We start from the raw sequence: 21,397 nt of genomic DNA on the forward strand, positions 1-21,397 counted from the left end.
TAAAAAAAAAAACAAACAAACACTGTGTTAATACTGTATCATTTCCAAATTACCACCAAGTTAAGAATCAATCTGTCCTCCAAGAAAGAATTTTTGCTGCATGCTATCCAAAGCCTCAAAATACATAACTCTTGGATTCACTTCAAGTATTTATTCTAAGGAAGTCACTAAAAATAAGAACTATTTCATTTAAGGATGTTAATTACAGCATGGCTCAAAATAGTAAAAAATTTTAAATAATAACAGGGAAATGACTGAATAAATTAAAGTATATCACAATATTGTGCCACTGGTAGATTTTTTTCAAAAGATTTTAATGACAGAAAAATGCTTAAGATTTGCCATTAAATGGATAAGAATGAAAATTATGGGAATTCCCTGATGGTCTGATGGTTAGGACTCCATGCTGACTGCCAAGGGCACGGGCTCTGTCCCTGCAAAATAATTCAGGGAAGTAAGATCCCACAAGTCACAAGACATGCTGCTGCCGCTGCTAAGTCGCTTCAGTCGTGTCTGATTCTGTGCGACCCCATCCCTGGGATTCTCCAGGCAAGAACACTGGAGTGGGTTGCCATTTCCTTCTCCAATGCATGAAAAAGAAAAGTGAAAGTGAAGTCACTCAGTCATGTCCGACTCTTCGTGACCCCATGGACTGCAGCTTACCAGGCTCCTCCATCCAAGGGATTTTCCAGGCAAGAGTATTGGAGTGGGGTGCCACTGCCTTCTCCACACAAGGCATGGCCAGAAAGTAAAAATAAAAGAAATAAAATCCCAACCAAAAAAAATTAAAGCTTGACTCACTATATTTTTTATTCTTTGATAGCAGAGGCCATGTCTTCATCTTACCCCATGCATAACATACATGTCTTCATTAACTATTATTTTAATTAATGAATGAATAACAAAATATCACTATCTATTTATGGCAACAGAGAAGAATTTAAAATACTAAATATTCTAGTAAAGTTTCTGAATGTCATGTGTTATAAATTGTCATGTTCTAGGGCAGAGAGAATAAGCAAGAAGAAACACAATCCCACAGCCTCCAAAACAAAAACTACATTATAGAAAGTTCATCAGAATGAAAAAGCAAAAAGTTATGTGCCAGAAGAAGAGACAAGATAAAACCCCAGGAAAACAATGAAATGAAGTGGAGATAGGTAACCTTCCAGAAAAATAATTCAGAATAATGATAGTGAAGATGATCCAGGATCTCAGAAACAGAATGGAGAAAACACAAGAAATGTTTATCAAAGATCTAGAAGAACTAAAGAACAGACATGAACAATACACTAGAAGGAATCAATAGCAGAATAACTGAGGCATAAGGATGGAAAAATTTCCTGGAGGACAGAATGGTGGAAATCACTGCTGCAGAACAGAATACAGAAAAAAGAATGAAAAAAAATGAAGAGAACCTAAGAGACCTCTGGGACAACATTAAACACACCAATGTTAGCATTATAAGGGTCCCAGGATAAGAGGGAGAGAGAAAGGACCCAAGAAAATATTTGAAGACATAATAGCTGAAAACTTCCCTAACATGGGCAAGGAAATAGTCAACCAAGTCCAGGAAGAACAGAGTGTTCCAGGCAGGATGAACCCAAGAAGGAACACACTGAGACACACAGTAATCAAAATGACGAAAATTAAAGATAAAGATAAGCATTAAAAGCAACAAGGGAAAAACAACAAATAACATACAAGGGAACTCCCATCAGGTTATCAGCTGATTTCTCAACAGAAACTACAAGTCAGAAGGGAATAGCACAATATATTTAAAGTGATGAAAGGGAAAAACCTATAATCAAGAATACTATACCCAGCAAGACTCTTGTTCAGATTTGATGGAGAAATCAAAAGCTTTCCTGACAAGCAAAAGTTAAGAGAATTCAGCACTACCAAACCAGCCTTACAACAAATGCTAAAGGAACTTTTCTAGGCAGGAAACACAAAAGAAGGAAAAGATCTACACAAAATAAAGCCAAAACAATTAAGAAAATGGTAATAGGATCATATATAGTAATAATTACTTTAAATGTAAATGGATTAAATGCACCAACCCAAAGACATAGACTGGCTGGGCAGATGAAAATCTGAGCATGTATGCACTTGCACTTACCATGTCATTCTACATAACCCCCCAAATTTTATGTAATTACTTTATGTTGTTAGGTTAATCGTGTTTCCACTATGGCTTACAACTGCAATTATCTGTTATTTTTCATCTGGCTATTGACTGTGAAAACTGATAAACATCTTTTACTGTTGCAATTATGTAACTATTATTCACTTAATACCACTGTATCATGATTAGTCAACAGAAAATAACAGAATTCTATTATCACTAAAACTACCATTTAATAGAAAAACCTGTAATCACTTTTAAAATTCAGATGCATATCAGAATTATGTAGGAATTTTTTGAAAAATACAAATGCCCAGGTATTGTTTTTCTCCAAAGCTCCAGATGTATTTCTAATGAGAAGCCATATTTAAAAACAACTGGACTATGTGATGACCTCTTACTTTTATCTAGTTTTTCATTTTTTCTATTTCATATTTGGTGCTCCACTTCACTTAGTTTATGTTTCCCAATTTCTTCATCTTTTTTCTTGTAGTCTTCTCAAGCCTTTATCAAGTGTAGTAGAAAAGCTTTTGTATACATAAATAGTATGCATTAATATATATTTTATAAAAATTATTAATTTTTGCCTAGCTCAAAAATTTGTGACATTTTGATTCCACCTGTTTGACTTAGTATGAATAGAATGCTAAAAAAAAATAAAATAAAAAAAAAAAAGAAAAAAAAAGAAAAATTTTTTAAAAAATGAATAGAATGCTAGATTTCTAGTTCATATTCACTCAAAACTTTGCTGTAGTTTCATGTATTTTGGCATCTAGTATTACTGCTAAATATCAACTTCTGCTTTATTGACTACGCTAAAGCCTTGACTATGGGTATCACAACAAACTGGAAAATTCTTAAAAAGAGATGGGAATACCAGACCACCTTACCTGCCTCCTGAGAAACCTATACGCAGGTCAAGAAGCAACAATTAGAACCAGACATGGAATAACAGATTGGTTCAAAACTGGGAAGGGAGTACATCAAGGCTGTATATTGTCACCCTGCTTGTTTAACATGTATGCAGAGTACATCATGCAAAATTCTGGGCTTGATGAAGCACAAGCTGGAATCAAGATGCCAGGAGAAATATCAATAACCTCAGATATGCAAATGACACCACCCTTACGACAGAAAGCGAAGAAGTACTAAAGAGCTCCTTGATGAAAGTGAAAGAGGATAGTGAAAAAGCTGGCTTGAAACTCAACATTCAAAAAACGAAGATCATGGCATCCATTCCCACCGTTCATAGCAAACAGATAGGGAAACAATGGGAACAGTGAGAGACTTTTTCTTGGGCTCCAAAATCACTGCAGCCATGAAATTAAGACACTTGCTCTGTGGAAGAAAAACTATGACAAACCTAGACAGAATATTAAAAAGAAGAGACATTACTTTGCCAACAAAGGCCCACAGAGTGAAAGCTATGGCTTTTCTAGTAGTCATGCATGGTCCAACAGTGTTAAACCATAAAGAAGGCTGAGCGCTGAAGAATTGTTTTTGAACTGTGGTGTTGGAAAAGACTCTTGAGAGTCCTTGGACTGCAAGAAGATCCAACCAGCCCATCCTAAAGGAAATCAATCCCGAATATTCACTGGAAGGACTGATGCTGAAGTTCCAATACTTTGGCCACCTGATACAAAGAGCTGACATTAGAAAAGACCCTGATGCTGGGAAAGATTGAAGGCAGGAGGAGAAGGGGACAACAGAGAACAAGATGGTTGGATGGCATCACTCAGATCAATGGATCTGAGTTTGAGCAAGCCCTGGGAGTTGGTAATGGAAAGGGAAGCCTGGCAGTGCTGCAGCCCCTGGGGTTGCAGAGTTCAGGCACAACTGAGCAACTGAACAACAACAATTACTGCTAAAAGTCTAGAAAATGTATTATATTAGTGATTTTAAAAAAAAATGAGGCTTGAAACTTCTAATCCAATTCTGAGAAGATAAAGAAATACCGTTGTGGAAAAAAACAAAACAGGAAATTAACATGTGACAGTATTATTAACTAAAATACAGATTTTGTTCAAATTTCACAAAATTTTATGCTAATGTCCATCATTTGTTTTCATAGCTTATTCAAGACTCCACACTGTATTTAATTGCATTGAACAGCTTCAGCTGCATGCAACAAATACTGGTAAATTCTCTTTTCACTTTTATTCTATTACAAATATTTTCTAATTTTCCTTGCATGGCTTCTTAGATACACCCATCTTTTTTTTTTTTTTTTTTTTTTACACCCATCATTTAAACATAGACATTTAATTACCAAATACATAGGATTTTTTTCGAGTATCTTTGATATTAATTTCTCATTTGGGTATTAATTTCTTATTTAAATACTTTCTTCTCTGCAATCACCCTCTGTGTTTTTATTTTTATTTTTTTATCCAACACTTGTTTATTGGGATGGTCTCCCCTTCATCTTGATACAGGGTGCTTTTAGTGCTGCTTCCGTCTGAAAGAGCATCCTTCTGTAAGCCTTGCTTTTCCTCCTATAGGCTGGCAGAGGACAGTAGAGCAGCAACACACAAAACTACTGTTTGTGCATGGCTCAAGACGGTGGTGATTTTATAGCATCCTGGGCATTTTACATCCATGAAATAGGAATTGGGGCTCTGCACCAGGCACTTCTTCTTGTGTTTCCTCTTCTCCTCTTCTGGAGATGGATGAAGAAGATCCTTTGCAAGAGGCATGCTCTCGTGAGGAGGTTGTCACCGCCGGAAAAGGCACCCTCTGTGTTTTTAGTCTTCTAACTTTATTGAGACTTTCAATACTAAGTCAAAGATCTCTCTTGGTAAATGTCACACTGCACTTAAAGATATGTGGGTTATTTTCACATATCTTTTGATATTGATTTCTTAACATAATTCCACAGCATTAAGAGAACAGACTCTGTATGATTTCAATATCTTTAGACCATGAAATTTTGTACTTTTCTTTATGTCCCTGGATATATCCCAGTGTCTCCCAGTTTATAGTCTATGGGAACTTGAATAGAATTTGTATCCTACTTTTGTAAATAAGTAAATAAATAAATAAATTGTCATGTTCATTAGCTTAACTCACAAAAGGGTAAATTAATATCTCTATAACTCCCTCATACACAAAATAAATAATTATACCTTTACATTCTTGTATAATACTGTGAGCTTGTTCTGGCAAATCTGTTTTCTTCATATTAACAAAAAGGGATAAGATTTCAAGTCCTTTTTCTTTTCCTAAACCACTCTCCACAGGCACTACATATTTAGGACCTGCAAAATCACCAAGACATAGTAAGCAATTTGGTATGCCACATATTTAAATGTAATTGAATCATCATAAAAAGAAAATTAATAATACTTACCCATTACTGAATCTGTAACACTCTTATCTCTGGTTGTGAGAAGAATTTGACACTGATTGTCAAAAGCTTTTAACACCCAAGGATCCCAAATATCATCCAAGATCAATAAAGACCTTAATAAGAAAAAAACTGTATTGAGCCACTAATGAAATTTATTTTAAACTTCCTTTCAAAAAAAAAAGAAAGAGTATGTCAGGGTGTTTTGTTTTTTAACTTACAAAAATTTTTTTTAAAAGATGTCTATATTATTTGTTCTCTCCTTTGGTATCCCTTATACAATATACCAATAAGAAAAAGATTTAGAGACTTCTCCTTCTTTCTACCCCAAATCACTTCATATTAAAGTTAAGGGACCTACAAAAAAAGAACTGTGAATACCATGTAAATATTAGAAGTAAGCCCCCTAGCGTCTAAAAAGAACTATCTAAACAAGGAGATTTTTCTGACTTTAAGCATCCAAACAAAACAAGAACTGGGCGTAGGTTAGCATTAGAAAGCATCACAGAACAATAACAATATTTGATCATTTTTCACCTACAAAACTAGCAGTTTCATATGTTCCAACCTAACAGAATGCATCAGCAAATACTATTTTTCACTTGGTACACTAGTGCACTAGAAATCATGACAAAGAACCTCTGTGCTAACTCCTAACTGGCCCCTCCAAACACGCTTTTATCCTCACCAGAACAAACAGAGAAAAACACAACTGAAACCTGACAGCATAATCACACACCAGCGTTTTTATCCGGCTGGCACTCTGCTTCTGTACCACACAAAAACAGACTCTAGGAACACACACAGGTTGGAAAACGACAAAAGCATAAGCCAAAATGATGCTGAGAAACAAAATGGCTGCCTTTACATAACACGGTCTGATATATCTGAGAGCGGGTACAGTATTTTCCTAAACAGAAATCATTTTTATTTTTTCAGAGAAAGAAAGTAGGGCTAAGGAGAAGTTACCGAGCAAGAAAAGAGGAAGTGGTTAGTGGTCTCAATCCTATTTCTCCATGAAAATAGATACTAGTGACTATCAAGGCAAAGGTGAGATAATAGAGTTATCTACTAAAGAAACCAGAGAAAAGGGAGTTTGCTCTCTGTAGTGAATACGATCATAATCACTAGGAGGTTTTTTTCCAAAAATAATCCCTCTCCCCCAATATCCTGATATGAATCCTCTTACCAATTTGGGAATCACTGCCATACTCCAGCCACTGTTACACACGAAAGCATATAGCATCATTAGGTGCATCAGGGCAATAAAAAAAATTCAGAGCCATTACTTAATTCTCACCCATTTTAATGTTACACTCACAAGGAATGCTTTATTCATCTTTGTACTTGTAGCACTTGACCCAGAACCTGGCACAACACTCAATGCTGGTTAAATGAACAAATGAAAGAAGGGCTGCTAGATCACAGAAACCAAAGGCAACAACTAAGCTTCTGTCTCCCTCTGGTTAATGAAAATTATGAAATAGCTAGTAATACTTCCTGGAACATAATTATAATGGTATTCACTTAATAAATTATTGAAATAAAAGAAACTATTAAAGTATAGGGAAGTAGAAGTTACATGCATACCCAAAAACTGAAATAACACAGCAGAAGGATCCCATTAAACAAAAATCTTTCCTGACTCCATCTTTCACAAGTTGCCTACATTTATTCTGTCCTTCGTTCTATGTTAATCTATTAGAAATAATGGTTTCAAGGTAAAACATTTGCATTTTTCTAATAAATACCACCTACTTAGGAAATATTTCTTAAGAGCCTACAATGGTATTCAAGAGAGAACACGGCAGGTATCATGCAAACAACAGTGGCAACCACTTTTTTTTTTAATATAAGAGAAAGAGCAGAAAAGCAATGGTTCTTTTTCAATCTTCTACCCAAGAGCAAGAAAAGGTTATGATGTTCTCCAGATGTCAGTAGTTAAGTCTCACTGGGACTACACACATCAACTGAATACGACCATCTGTACCTTGGATGTTTGCGCAGCATCAGAATGCGGAGACGGTCTTTAGCCTCTTCAATATTAAGTGGAAGCCTCTGGGAGAAGCTCTCATCCTGATCCAACCGTGCGCAAAGGTTCTGCAGCTTCATCAGAAGCCCGGATTTGTCCTGTTTCCCAACTGACACCCAATGCACACCCCCTGGGAAACAATCTGGTGAGGAAAAGGAAAATAAATTTAAGGTCTTTAAACAGGAGTCCCCTTTGAAAGATTTTACTGATAGGCAGCAGTAAAGATTTGTTCCAATCTTCGATTTCATCACATCTCCAAACTTCTCTTGATTCAGAGTATATATTTTGTTTGTAGGACTATTACTGAGCTTCAGAGCCCAAATCTAAGAAAAGTTGAAGATGTGAATAAACTGAAGTTTGGTGTTCATCTGCTACATATCAGTAAAATCTTAGCAAACAAAATTTCAAATCTTTGTCCTGTGTCCTCAATGATTACTGTACAACAGTTTCTCAACAGAAGCACTCTGGACATTTTGGGCCAGATAATTCTTTCTTGTGAGGGAACTGTCTGAAGCATTACAGGACATTCAGCAGCCTCCCTGGCCTCTATCCACTGGAAGCCAGCAGCACTTCCCCTCCCCAGTCATGACAACCAAAAATGTCTCCCACGTTTGTCACATATCCCCTGAGGGGAATAATCATCTCTGACTGAGAACCACTGATGTGGTTCCTGAGAACACATAACTCGCTCATTATGGTTCTCATACAGAGACTTCAAGTAAGAAGTTAAGCTCAAGTCTGGCTCTACTGCTTACTAGCTATGATACCTTTAGCAAATCACTAACTTCAATATCATATACAATACTAGAATAAGACTGTTTACCCCTGCCTACTTCAGTTACTATAAGAAATTAATATATATGTGATTTAGCTATGTTAAAAGTAAAAGGTTGTAACAGACAGGATTATTAGTGATATGGATGAGACCACCTTTCATATAATTAAGCTTTGAACTAGTAAGCATTGTAAGAACAGACATTAATATTACTGCTGTCAACTGACATCATCATCATTTTTCTTAATCAATCCACGTGTGCTAAGTTGCTACGTCCGACTCTGTGCAACCCTACGGGCCAAAGGCCGCCAGGCTCCACTGTCCATGGGATTTCCCAGCAAGAACACTGGAGGGGGTTGCCATTTGCTCCTCCAGGGGATCTTCCCGACCCAGGGACCAAACCCATGTTTCCTGCATTGGCAGGTGGATTCTTTACCACAGAGCCAACAGGGAAGCCCAACACAATGATTACACATCTACTAAATAAACTAAGTAAAACTGCCAGGGTATGATCATGAATTTAAACTGAAGCTCAGTTAGGTGATTATCGTCTGCAAAGAAGACAGAAATAATGTCTGAATGAAGCAACAGAGAGCACAGAGAAGGCATCAGCTTTCATTCAAGATAAGGAGAGAACTAAAGAGTATGTACTGAGGAGCAACTGAATACTAGGCAATAAAAATCCAGGCCCAAGGCTGAGAGGGGGCTGATGGGACAAACGGAGAGGATATTATGCTATTAACGGATAAGACTCAGAAAACTGTAGTGAACTTGAAAAACAGAGTAGATGGAGGTAAGCCAAGTGGAACAGAATTTTATAATCAAGATTTCAAAAGTGGTATCATTTCTGGTAATGCCAAAGGCCAGGATCCAACCTATATAGCTGAAGGGGAGTGAAGAAAATGGTCACTATAGATACATAAGTCAAGGAACTGAGAGGCCAAGGTTTTGGATGACTCATCCACATAGATATCAAACCACTAAGATTGCCAGCAGAAGGAGGACTTAAATTTATAACTAAGAACTCCAACCAATCAATCAGAGGGCTATAACATAACCAGGAAAGATTAGAAAAATGAACTTCAAAGGACAAAGAATTTAGCTGGAGAAAGGAGTATTAAAGGCCCAGATGAGGCAACAAAGAGCAAAGAAAGCATCCATCCATTTCTTGGTGCTGAAATATGTGAAATACAAAGGGAAAAGGGTTACCACACCACTGAAAAAGGCTACAGAGAAAGAGGTATCCTCAGGAAAACTACCCCGTTTCACATAAGACAAGGAGGTCTAAGAAGGGTTGATGATATAGAGGAGTTTCCTGACCACAGAGGAGGAAGTCTAGAAGGCACAGCAAAGGCTTGGGAATCAGAGGAAAGGACCTAGATCAGAATTTGGCAATGAATTGGGTGGTAACTACATGAGAATCTAAAAGACGATAAATGACCAGAAGAAAGAATGCTACGTAACCGAGGTAAGGCAGGGCTGTTAAGCATGGCTTCAGTACCAGTGCCTATGTCTTAGATGAAGGTAAACAAGTCCCACACTTCCTTGTCTTTTATTTCGGCTGCGCTGGGTCTCCATCGCTGGACGCAGGCTTTCTCTAGCTGAGGCCACTGGGGGCTGCTCTCTGAGTGCGGTGTGCAGCCTTCTCCTTGGGGCGCCTTCCCTTGCTACAGAGCAGGGGCTCGAGATCGTGAGGGCTCAGTAGCTGCAGCACACGGGCTTAGCTGCTCCAAGACATGTGCGATCTTAGTTCCCCAACCAGGGTTTGAACCCCAATGGAAGGTGGATTCTTAACAACTGGACTGCCAGGGAAATCCCAACAAGTCTTCCTCTTTCCTGCTGAAAGCTTCCTGACGCTCTCTAGGCTTGCTAAAGTCAACAGCTATGAAAGAGTAAACCCCTGGGGCTCTGCTCAGCGCCACAGCTGTGCTCCGTGCTGGTGACAGTGCTCAGTCGCTCAGTTGTGTCCAGCTCTTCTGTGTATGTACATGTGTGTAAATGCACAGGAGAAAGCTTGCGAAAACCCACTCTCAACTGTTAACCATGACTACCTCTGGTGAAGAATGAAGGAGAAAGGAAAGCAGGACAAGTGAAGAGAAATTTTACTTCATTTTAAATGAAAATACTACTACTGTCATATTTAAAACAGTTTTAAACTACATGCTGCTCCTAAGGGGTTTTTCTTTAATTTGTGCTTTCTGCTTAAGATTTTTCAAACTCATCCTAGGGTTCAAGACAAGGTAAAGAAAGTAGCCAGACACAACTGGCTAGTGAACTCTGCAGATTTAAATTTAAATACCTACTATCTACATCAGAGGTCTCTCTCCTAACCTTAGAAGTAATTTAGGGCATTACTAACATATGCAAGAAAAATAATAAACTAATGCTTGGAGAGAAAGACAAACAGGACTACTCCCTGCTTGTCCAGTGGTTAAGACTGTGCTTTCACTGCAGGAGGCACAGGTTTGATCCCTGGTCAGGTAACTAGGATCCTGAATGGTTCACGGTGTGGTCAGGAAAAAAAAAAAAAAAAAACCAGACCAAAAGACCAACTGATCTGCAAATCTCCTATCACTGGGAGCATAAATTTCACATTTCAGAAAGAATCCAAACATCTTGACTGTGGGCACAAGAGGGAGCAATTTAGCCTTGAATGAGGCTTGCACCTATAATTCACTCAGAGAAATTTAAGCAAAGAAAAAAAAACTGCCTTTATTCAGAGAAAATTAACCCATCCTACTCTTACAAGAGGTTTATTGAGGTAGCAATTAATAATCTAATAGTATCAAGGAAGTCCTGGGAAGGAAGGAAGGAAGGAAACAGGTAGACAGCCTCTAGAGAAAACTTCCACATCCTTAGAAACTCAGCACTGAAATACAATCGTGTAAATGGTTGAAAAATTCAACTCTTTTAATTTTTAATTTGTCAAATTAAATGGTTGAACTGGGAACAGGAAACTGGGTTATTAAAAATATACAGACAGAAACAGTTAAGAATTTAATAGTGTTCATCAATTTAGACCAAACACCACCCTAAGGTAACACAGTTTCTACAGAAACCAGTTTTAATGAAGTTTGTAACCCTTACAGTTACCTGTACTTTCAAAAGAAAAAATAAGGTTTTATAACAATGGCAAAATCTAATATTTGTATATTTTAGAATAGACATAAACTCCAGAGATTAAAATTTATCTTTGTTGTCGTCTTTCAGTCGTGTCCAACTCCATCTTTAGGGAGGTATCTACTCTTGAACTAGTGGATATGCAAAAGCAGACTTCAGGTTAAAAGGCTAAATATGAATGGTAAGACTATAATAGGACTCTTACTGTCAGTCGCTAAGTTGTGTCCGACTCTTTGCGACCCCATGGACCCCATGTCAGGCTTCCCTGTCCTTACCTATCACCTGGAGTTTGTTCAAACTCATGTCCATTTAGTTGGTGATACCATCTAACCATCTCAACTTCTGTTACCCCCTTCTCCTCCTGCCCTCAATCTTTCCCAGAGTCAAAGTCTTTTCCAATAAGTCAGCTCTTCAAGTCTGTCGGCCAAAGTACTGGAGCTTTGGCATCAGAACATCCAATGAATATTCAGGGTTGATTTCCTTTAGGATTGACTGGTTTGATCTCCTTGCTGTCCAAGGAACTCTCAAGAGACTTCTCCAGCACCACAATTCAAAAGCATCAATTCTTTGGTGCTCAGTCTTCTTTATGATCCAACTCTCACATCCGTATCTATTTACTGGATAATAATAATAATACTAGATAATAGGACTACTTAAAATGCAGGAAGAAAAAAAAATTCAGGAAGCACAAATTAGAAGGCAAAAAAATTGACTAATCTGACTACATCAGAATTAAAGATTTCTATCAAAGACATCTAGGACAAAGTTAATACAGATGATAAAAAGAGAAAGTATTTACAGAGCCTAAAACCAGTAAGTCCTACTATCTATAGCATTCAAGAAACTCCTTAAAAGCAACAAGATGGAAAGAACAAATGATATCAATAAACTTTACAACAAGGAAACTCAAAAAGCTAAAAAACTTATAAAGAAATGGTCAAGCTCAAGTTATCACAGAAATGTAAACTAAGGTATGATTTCACATCTGCTAGCCTGTCAATAATCTCAAAGATGGAAGATAATCTAATATTACTAGGAAGTGAGGACATGAGTCATCACATGTTACTGATAGGAATGTACAGATAGGAGGGCAATCAAATCTGGCATTTATATACCCTGTATATTTACAAAGAGTATAGATTAAGTAGGCTTCTCAGGTGGCTTTAGTGGTAAAGAACCTGCCTGCCAATGCAGGAGACATAAGAGATGTGGGTTCAATCCCTGGGTCAGGAAGATCCCCTGGAGAAGGACACAGCAACCCACTCCAGTTTTCTTGCCTGGAGAATCCCATGGACAGAGAAGCCTGACGATTACAGTCCAGAGAGTCGAAAAGAGTCAGAAAAGACTAAAGTGACTTAGCGCACACATATATTAAATACATTAGAATGATCACCTATGGGGAGGTGAGATTCTGTGATTAAATATATATATTTGATCTTTGCCACTATTCCTAGCACATAGCTCTAAATCCCTTCTAACTTCCCATGTGAGAGCCTTAGGTGCATCTTTTAACAGTTTTGTTCCCAGTCCTTGAAACTGCTCCAGAGTATAAAAGTGAAATGGTGTCTTATGTTCATGTAATAAGCCCCTTTCAACTACACCTGAGTTTATGTTAATAAAGTAATTTCTGGGAAGTCCCCAAATACCTAGGGATTTAGGGGAACCTTGCCAGGGGAATCAACCACTTGACTAGCATTGGAACTTTCAACCCCACCCTCCAGACCTCTGGGGAGAAGGGAGTGGCTAGAGATTGCATTCAATCACAAATGTTTTAATCAACTACACCTATGTAACTGGAAACTCCGTAAAAAACCAAAAGGGTGAGATTCAGGGCATGTGGGCTGGTGAACACAGGGAGTACACAGAGAGTGATGCATCCACACGGGGCACAGGGACCCCACACCCTTTCCCACATATCATGCCTGACACATCTCTTCCGTCAGGCTGTTCCAGAGTTTTATGCTTGTATGCATGCCTGTGTGCTAAGTCACATCAGTCACATCTGACTCTTTGCAACCATATGGACTGTAGTCCACCAGGCTCCTCTGTACATGGGATTCTCCAGGCAAGAACACTGGAGGGGGTTGCCATGACCTCCTCCAGGGGATCTTCCCAACCCAGGGATCAAACCCGCATCTCTTACATCTCCTGCATTGTCAGGAGGGTTCTTTACCACTAGTGCCACCTGGGAAGCCCCTCATGCTTGTCTAATAAACCAGTAATCTAGTAAGTATAGTTGTCAGAAGCACAGGTAACAACCTGGACTGGCAACTGTCATCTGAAAGGGTTGGGGTGGGGGCAGGCTGGTGTGATCTGATGCTATCTCCAGGTAGGTAGCATCAGATGAGTTAAATCATAGGACTCTCAGTTGGTATTGAAGAACTTCTGCATATGTGGAAAACTCACATATTTAGTGTCAGAAATGAAGCAGTGTTGTAGTTGCATAGAGAAGACACATAGGAGGAGTGTGTTTTCCTTTAGAGGAGGGAAAGGGAAATGAGAATGGGACTTTTTTTTTTAAAGGAAATGAACACAGTAAGAAACTCAGATAGACTTAATATGAAAATAAGCTGTAAATCAGAGAATGTGATTTACTCATCCCTCTGTACTTGAGATCTGAATTAAGCTCATCATACACTAGAAAATTGCCAGTATCCCTGATCTTTTCTCAAAACAAAGTGGTTAAAATCTATTCCAAGACTACATTTTATACAATCTGATTCCTGGGTAATTAATTCCATAGGTTGTCAGTCAATTTTAACCCCTAAAATTTAAAATTCACCCCAATATTATCAAGTGATTTAAATAGCACCAAAGAGCAGTTTTAACCCTAAAAATTGGTATATTATCCATATTTTAAAGGAAATTTATGATTATATTGAAACAAAAACCATTACTTCACACTAAAAGAAATTTAAACCAATTTTATCCTGAAATATCCTTGGTGATCAACTTTGCAGGAGAGGTTAAAAAAAAGTGAATAAATAAATTCTTGGCCCTAAGATTTGCATAGCACTGAGTCACCTAAAACTTCTCTATAAAAACGAGAGAGAAAAACCAGGGTTTAGGAATCAGGCATATTTCTGACAAGAGTATGATCAATATCATCAACAAAGGCTGTGACGTATAAATTAAAACCAGGTGTGTACAAAAGCTGTGTCCCAGCCTCCAACTTTCTAAAACTCTCAGGTGCTAATAAAAATAAATGGAAAAAAAATAAAATAAAACTCTCAGGTGCTTACTATTTATTCCACTCATTGTGTCATCTCGTCATAAACTTTTTTTTTTGCTGCCCTGGGTCTTCTCTCAGGCTTTCTCTAGTTGCAGTGAGCAGGAGCTACTCTCTAGGTGTGGTGCGCAGGCTTCTACTGTGGTGGCTTCTCTTTTTGCAGACGACAGGTTCCATGGCACACAGGCTCAGTTACTCCTCGGCCTGAGGAATCTTCCTGGACCAGGCATCAAACTTGTGCCACCTGCATTGGCAGATGGTTTCTTAACTACTGGGCCACCAGGGAAGTCCTCCTCACAAAATATTTTAACTGGTGATTATATATTGTAAACAACAACAAAATATTAACCACTAGAAGTCGGGAACTATCTTTTTAAATTCCCCCAAACCCACTAATGGATGGAAGCAACTGAAGACTGAGGATGCTATGTAAAGTTCCTGCTAGGGATATCCTTAGAACCTACGGGACTCGTTCAGGTCAGCAGTGCACCTGCCAAATGTCCTAAAGTCTCTGCTGCACAGTTTGACCTTCCTCACTCTGGTAACTACCCAACTCCCTTCCCACCTTCTCTACTCTCTCATCCTTGCTGAGTTCACCTGCCAAACTTCTTTCTATTCTTCAAACTCCAGCTAAAATGTCATCTCATTCAGGAAGCCTGGCCTGCTCAATCTCTTCCCCTGATGGAAAGCTTCCTTCCTTTATTCTAACTTTGTATGTACCTTATACTTGTTTCTAATGTTCAGTTTATCACATATATCATAGTTAACCTGTCTTCCTCTCCTACCAGACTGTAAGTAAATTTCTTAGATACACAAGCTGTGCTTTCTTTCTGGATTTTGCCCAAAACAGTGATAAAATCCATAACAGATTCTCAAACACTTATTGACTACATGAATATTTGAAGCAAGGAAAATCAGTTGCCAGGTGTCTAATGAATCTATAAAGCCTGCTTACAAAAACTCATTGGTTGCTACAGTCAACTTCCAATTTTTTCTTCTTGGAGTTACACGTAAGATAGATAAGTTACTAAAGACTTTTATTTTTAAAGGTAAATAAATGATAGAATTAACTGGAGAAATGGAATTCATATTAATGATTCAGGGTGCCAAATATAAGAAATAATCATCCCTGGGAAGCCATTAATGGAATTGCGTTTCCAATAATCTTCCCTACAGCACGTTGCCAGAACACTCGACGACCAGGAAGCTCTGTTAGTACAGTACTGTTGAAAGGCAGGGATACAAGCTGGGCGACCTTTCAAGATACTTTTTCAACCATGTAATTCCCTCAATTATTAAGATGGGGGGGGGGGGGGTGGGCAGTCAAGGGGAAGGACTTTCCTGGTGGTCCAGTGGTTCAGAATTCACCTTGCTAGGCAGAGGACTCAGGTTCGATCTCTGGTCAAGGAACTAAGATCCCACTTGCCGAGGAGGAACTAAGCCCGTGAACCACAACTACTGAGTCTGAGCACCACAACAAAACATACTACATGACACAACTAAGACCCTACACAGCCAAATAACTGCCCCTCCCCTCCCCATGATGTCCACATCCTATTCCACAGAATTTGTATATATGGCCCCTTATACAGCAAAGAGAGACTTTGCAACTGCAATTAAATTAAGGATTTTGAGATGACATTATCCTGGATTATCCATTTGGCCCAATATAATCACAAGGGCCCTTTTAGGAGGGAAGCAAGAAGGTCAGAGCAGATGTGATGACAGAAGCAAAGATCAGAGGAAAGAGAAAGATCTGAAGATGTTATGCACTGCCAGCTTTGAAAATAAGAAAAAAGACTATGAGTCAAGGAATGCAGAGCACCTCTAGAAGGTGGGAAATGGAAGGGAAAGGATTCTCCCTGAGCCTCAAAAAGGAGCTAAGCACTGCTGACACTTTGGTTTTAGCTCAGTAAGAGCTATTTTGATCTTCTGACCTCCAGAACTACACGGTAATATTTGTGTTGTTTTAAGCCACCAAAAGCTTTGGTAATTTGTTATATCAGCAATAGGAAGCTAATGCAATGCCTAAACAATATCTTCTTAGCCAGCAATGGTAATCAAAACTTACCTTCTAGGAAAGAATGATCTCGAACAGCTTCTGCAGCTAATACAGACTTCCCACAACCTGCCATTCCATATATGGTGACCCATCCTGGTTCACCATTCAGCTTAGAGAGCTTCTGCTGAACTGCATTCACTAGCTTCTTCCTAGTAACAAAAACAACGGGCCTCTGTGGTACTCCACCTTCACACAGGACTGTCCTTACTGAAATCCAAAACAAAACGAGTATGAATGAAGAGAACTTTGAAATGGTTACTCAAGTAATTCCATAAAAACCAAAGAGAACAGGCTGAGATCTCCACCAGAATTTCCAAGAGAAGAAAACATAGCTAGCGTATTAACTTTAACTTTCTGATTTCTAAGAACACCCAGAACAAAAGTAAAGATACACCTTTCAAGATGACCACAAAGCAATGAAAATCTCCATTTATATCTGCCCTGACTCATCCTCTCCCTCTCTAACTCTCCAATCTTTTTCTCATACTAAAGATTAAGAAGAGCGTGTAAAGGAAGGAATATGGAATTGCTTTCAAGGGCATAGATTTCTAAAGATCTGCTCTTTCCTATGCTCGAACTTGGTAAACACAAAACTGGAGAAAAATTTAAAGGCTTATAAATTATCTTATTATCTCTAAAAATTAAGATATGTATATTATTATCTCAGTAGTAGATAGTTCACTGGGTAAGGAAATGAGAAAGTTATATGAACACAAATAAAAATATCTGAACTGGAAAACAAGACTATAATTTTTTCACATGCATGTTTCACTGAACTGTTAAGTCTCTCCAGCAGACACCATCTACAATAAAACAAAACTTCAGCCACGTAGTCATTATGATAGAAGGTATCATGGGTACAAACCATATGAAGTTATTCCACTAACTGAATCTTTGCCATCAGAAGAAGAGACGACAGGAATGCCACCGTGCAGAAGGGCAGCAAGATCTTTGTAACCTTCATGGAGTAGAGCATTGTAGAATGATATATAAGAATAATTATCTTTTTTAAGTATCATTTTAATTAGCATAGCTGCTCGTTGCTGTTGGGTGGGCTAAAAAAAAAAAAAGTAATTCAGTATACTATAAAGAATATATTTGCAACATAAATTAGTGGACACCAGTACAAATTTTGAAATAAATTCTAAGAATTTTTAAGAAAGTACAGACTAAATTTTTTAAAAATCAAAAGGAAAGCATAGGCTGCCTCAGAGGGCTTTACCTCATTTTTCACTTTTTCCTCCTCTGACACTGTTAGAACTCCATTACTAATCATGTGATCCATGATGTAGGACGTTTTGATGTCCCTTTCCAAGGCTTCTCTATGTTGAAGCAAACAATTTCGAGCTTTTGCATCCATCTTCCCTCAGGTTTTTCTTTCTCTGAGCTGTCAACCATGAGCTACAGGCAAAACATCAAATTCTTGTCAGGCCAATAAAGATATGAAAAGACGTACAACCTCACTGGTATTGAAAAATGTAAAGAAAGGATTTTATTTTTGCAAATTTTTTTTTAAATAAACAAAATCCGGACTTCCCTGCTGGCCCAGTGATTAAGACTCTGAGCTTCCAATGCAGGGAGCCCAGGTTCGATCCCTGGTCAGGGAACTAGATCCCACATGCTGCAACTAAGACCTGGTGCAGCCAAATAAATGAATAAATAAAAATAAATAAATAAACAAAATCCAATGCTTTCAAAAATGTGAGGAAATTAGTATTCTTTTAAGATACTTGAGGAGAGAGAGGGAATTTGGGATAGACATGTACACAGTGCTATACTTAAAATGGATAACCAACAAGGACCTCCTGTATAGCACAGGGAACTCTGCTCAATGTTATGTGGCAACCTGGATGGGAAGAGTTTCAAGGAGAATGGGTACAGGTGTATGTGTGGCTGAGCCTCTTAGCTGTCCACCTGAAACTATCTCAACATTGTTAATTACGTGTGTGTGTGCGCGAGCTAAGCCGCTTCAGCTCTTGGCCACCCCACGAACTGAAGCCCGCCAGGTTTCTCTGTCCATGGAATTCTCCAGGCGAGAAAACCAGAATGGACTGGTTTATTAGCTATACTCCAACACAAAATAAACAGTTTAAAAAAAAAAGGTACCTGAGGGGAGTACAAAGTGGATGCAACTTTTCTGGAAGGCAATGTATGATGTATTTAAAGTAAGCATTCTCTTTACCAGAAATCCCACTTCTAGGAATCTACCTCAAAGAGATAGTCATATATGCATGCAAAAAATATCCACAAAAAGAGTTAAAAGAGTGTTTAGGTAAGATTAAAAAGATTAAAACAACCTAAATGCCCATCATTCTGAGTATGGATTTAAAAAATTAGAGTATGTATATACAATGGACTATTACATAGCCATTTAAAATAAGACACACCTCCATGTACGGACATGGAAAGGTGCTCATGACACATAACTGAAAAAGTTTTAAATATGACCCCATGTGTAGCACAAAATATGCGTTGGTCTCATCTAAATACATACGGAGATGTTTAGAAGTCTGTTCAACATAATGTTTGGGTTACTTCCAAGAATCAAGATTTGGAATTTTTTCCCCTTTCTTTTTTGTTCTTTTCTATACTATCTTAATTTTTTTCAATACTCATTATCATTTGTACAATTATAAAACTTTAAGACTTTATAAACAATGATCATATTGAAGTCCTAATAATTACAAACTTCTTGATTTCTTTGCCATCATAAAACTAAATAGAGCATTCTATTGAGTATTAGTTCTCACTCGAGATGGGCATCAGCTGGTATGTCTTCACACATTTCTCACGGACTTACTCCACGAGTTTCAGCTGAGCTGCTAAGTATGACAAAGCAACAGAAAATATCCTCTGATGTCATTTCTTAGATTAGGAGGACATAAAAACAGAAGGATATTCTTCCTAGTATAATACTCGAAGTTCCTATCAACTTTATTTCAAATATGATGCAAATTTTTCAATGAGTATAAATCCCAGATCAGATTGTTTGCAAGTTTTTAAACAGAATCTACTAATGTATTACAGTGAGTGTCTAAATGTGCTTATTAATGTATGTACTCAATAAATATTTGAGTCCCTCCTATGTAGTGCCCAGAATCTACAAAAATTAAATCATACCTATGAAGGAATTCACTATCTGGCAGAAGAGAAAATACAGATAACTATAACGTGATGCACTGAGTGCAAAGAGATAAGCATAAGTAATTTTGAGCACACGGAAGAGGAGTAATAATGATAATCTTCTACACTGACTAAAAAGTACGACCATATGTGTCAGCTGCATACAAAGGTAAGTGAAGCATTTCCCCATTACTGTCAAGGTTCACAAAACGCCCAGTACTGGCATGAAACTGCTTGATAAAAGAAAAAGTTATGGTTAGGACCAGGGCTACGATAATTTTTAAGTGTTAATAATGTTTTTATGATCTCAAACATAAAATGTCCCTTAATTTTACAGTAATAAAATTTGGTTTGACAAAAACAGAAATAAACTTTTTCGGTTAGGTCCAACAGCTATGGCAAAAAACACTCTGAACACTTGTAACTAATTTTCAATTTTACCTAGCCCTATTAAAACTAAAGAAATTAAGTTAAAACTAAAGAAAAGTTAAAACTAATTTTCACATGTTGTTTTTCTAAACTCTGTCCCCATTGAAACATTATGAACAGATTCTCAGCGTCCCACCTTTTGTACCCACATCAACGTAAAGTCAGGACTCGTGAAATATAAAGGTCAGTTTCATGCAGGAAAGCCCTAACAGTTGAGCAGTTCCTTTTTAGACATTTCTCTTCCTGGTACAGTATTAGAACGATTAACAAGTATCCCTTGAACGAGAATTCTGAGTCCCTTAAACTGGCTACTGAACCTCCGGAGAACCCAATTCTGAAAGAAAAGCGAGAGGCAAACTTACCCAAACCTTAGCACAAGGGTCTTCACTGGGAAATCAAGCTGGGGTTGAAAGGAGGCAACAGGGCTTCCAGAAAAAAAATTCAGGGCTAGGGACACAGGCCGGGGTAGGTCGGGGCCTCACAGGTGTCTCACCTGAGCGTCCGCAGCAAGGGGGGTACCTGAAGGGCCCCCGCGAACCTCCGACGCGCAGAGAAGGGGGCGTCACCCCCACAGGCGGCCGTCGCACTCCCGGGGCGCCGAGGTGGTAACTCCAACCCAGACACAAAGGAAGGAGGGTCACTAGGGCTGTGGCTCCTTCCCTCAGGCTGCAATTGCAGCCGGGCGGGAGCCGGGGGCCACTCTGGACGCCGCCGCCGCCGCGGCTACGTCATGTCCTCGCGGGTCGCTGACCCCCTCAGACTCCTCACGGCCGGCCCCCTTACTCCTTCCGCACAGAAATAAAGGCAACCTCTCCGCCTCAGGACCGCGGAGCTTTCAAAACCCGCCTGCGGGCCCAGCTGGGACGTCGCGGCCACGCGCACGCAAATAAACACACCCGGAAATTCACGAGAAGGCCGCCGCCGCGCGCGCTCTACCCCATTTTGTGCCCGCGCGCGCACGAGAAAGCGCCTCCGCCCCACCCACTGCGGGGGCGCGGCTAGGCCCCTCAGGAAGGGAGGGCCCAGGCGGCGGCGCGCTCGACGTGGCGCGCGCGGCCCCGCCTCGCTCGCCCCGCCCCGCCCCGCCCCGCCCCCTGGCGTCCTGACGGCCACTACGCGCCCGGGAGCCTCGGTATCCTCGGGCTTGCATTCG

The 21,397-nt window shown here is 39.0% G+C and overlaps 1 protein-coding gene and 1 pseudogene across 5 annotated transcripts in view; both read right to left on the bottom strand.

Annotated features, from left to right (window-relative positions):
- Positions 1-21,167, bottom strand: part of APAF1 (apoptotic peptidase activating factor 1) — an 82,767-nt gene extending 61,600 nt beyond the window's left edge. For 2 of the 5 annotated variants that reach the window (XM_061125562.1, XM_061125560.1), the window contains exons 1-7: positions 20,738-21,160; positions 17,915-18,093; positions 17,558-17,747; positions 16,702-16,899; positions 7,465-7,648; positions 5,478-5,590; positions 5,254-5,385 (exon numbers count right to left, since the gene is read on the bottom strand). In XM_061125562.1, coding sequence (XP_060981545.1) covers positions 5,254-5,385; positions 5,478-5,590; positions 7,465-7,648; positions 16,702-16,899; positions 17,558-17,747; positions 17,915-18,052 — 955 coding nt within the window. In that variant the 5' untranslated portion in view covers positions 18,053-18,093; positions 20,738-21,160. Of the gene's footprint in view, positions 1-5,253; positions 5,386-5,477; positions 5,591-7,464; positions 7,649-16,701; positions 16,900-17,557; positions 17,748-17,914; positions 18,094-20,737 lie in introns of those variants that run through there. The other 3 variants (XR_009689811.1, XM_061125561.1, XM_061125563.1) reach the window with 3 other exon arrangements.
- On the bottom strand, positions 3-5,244 carry LOC133044018 (small ribosomal subunit protein eS27-like; annotated as a pseudogene).
- Positions 21,168-21,397: the final 230 nt, after the last annotated feature.

Source organism: Dama dama, chromosome 22, assembly GCF_033118175.1.
Source record: "Dama dama isolate Ldn47 chromosome 22, ASM3311817v1, whole genome shotgun sequence".
In the NCBI taxonomy this organism is placed as follows: Eukaryota; Metazoa; Chordata; class Mammalia; order Artiodactyla; family Cervidae; genus Dama; species Dama dama.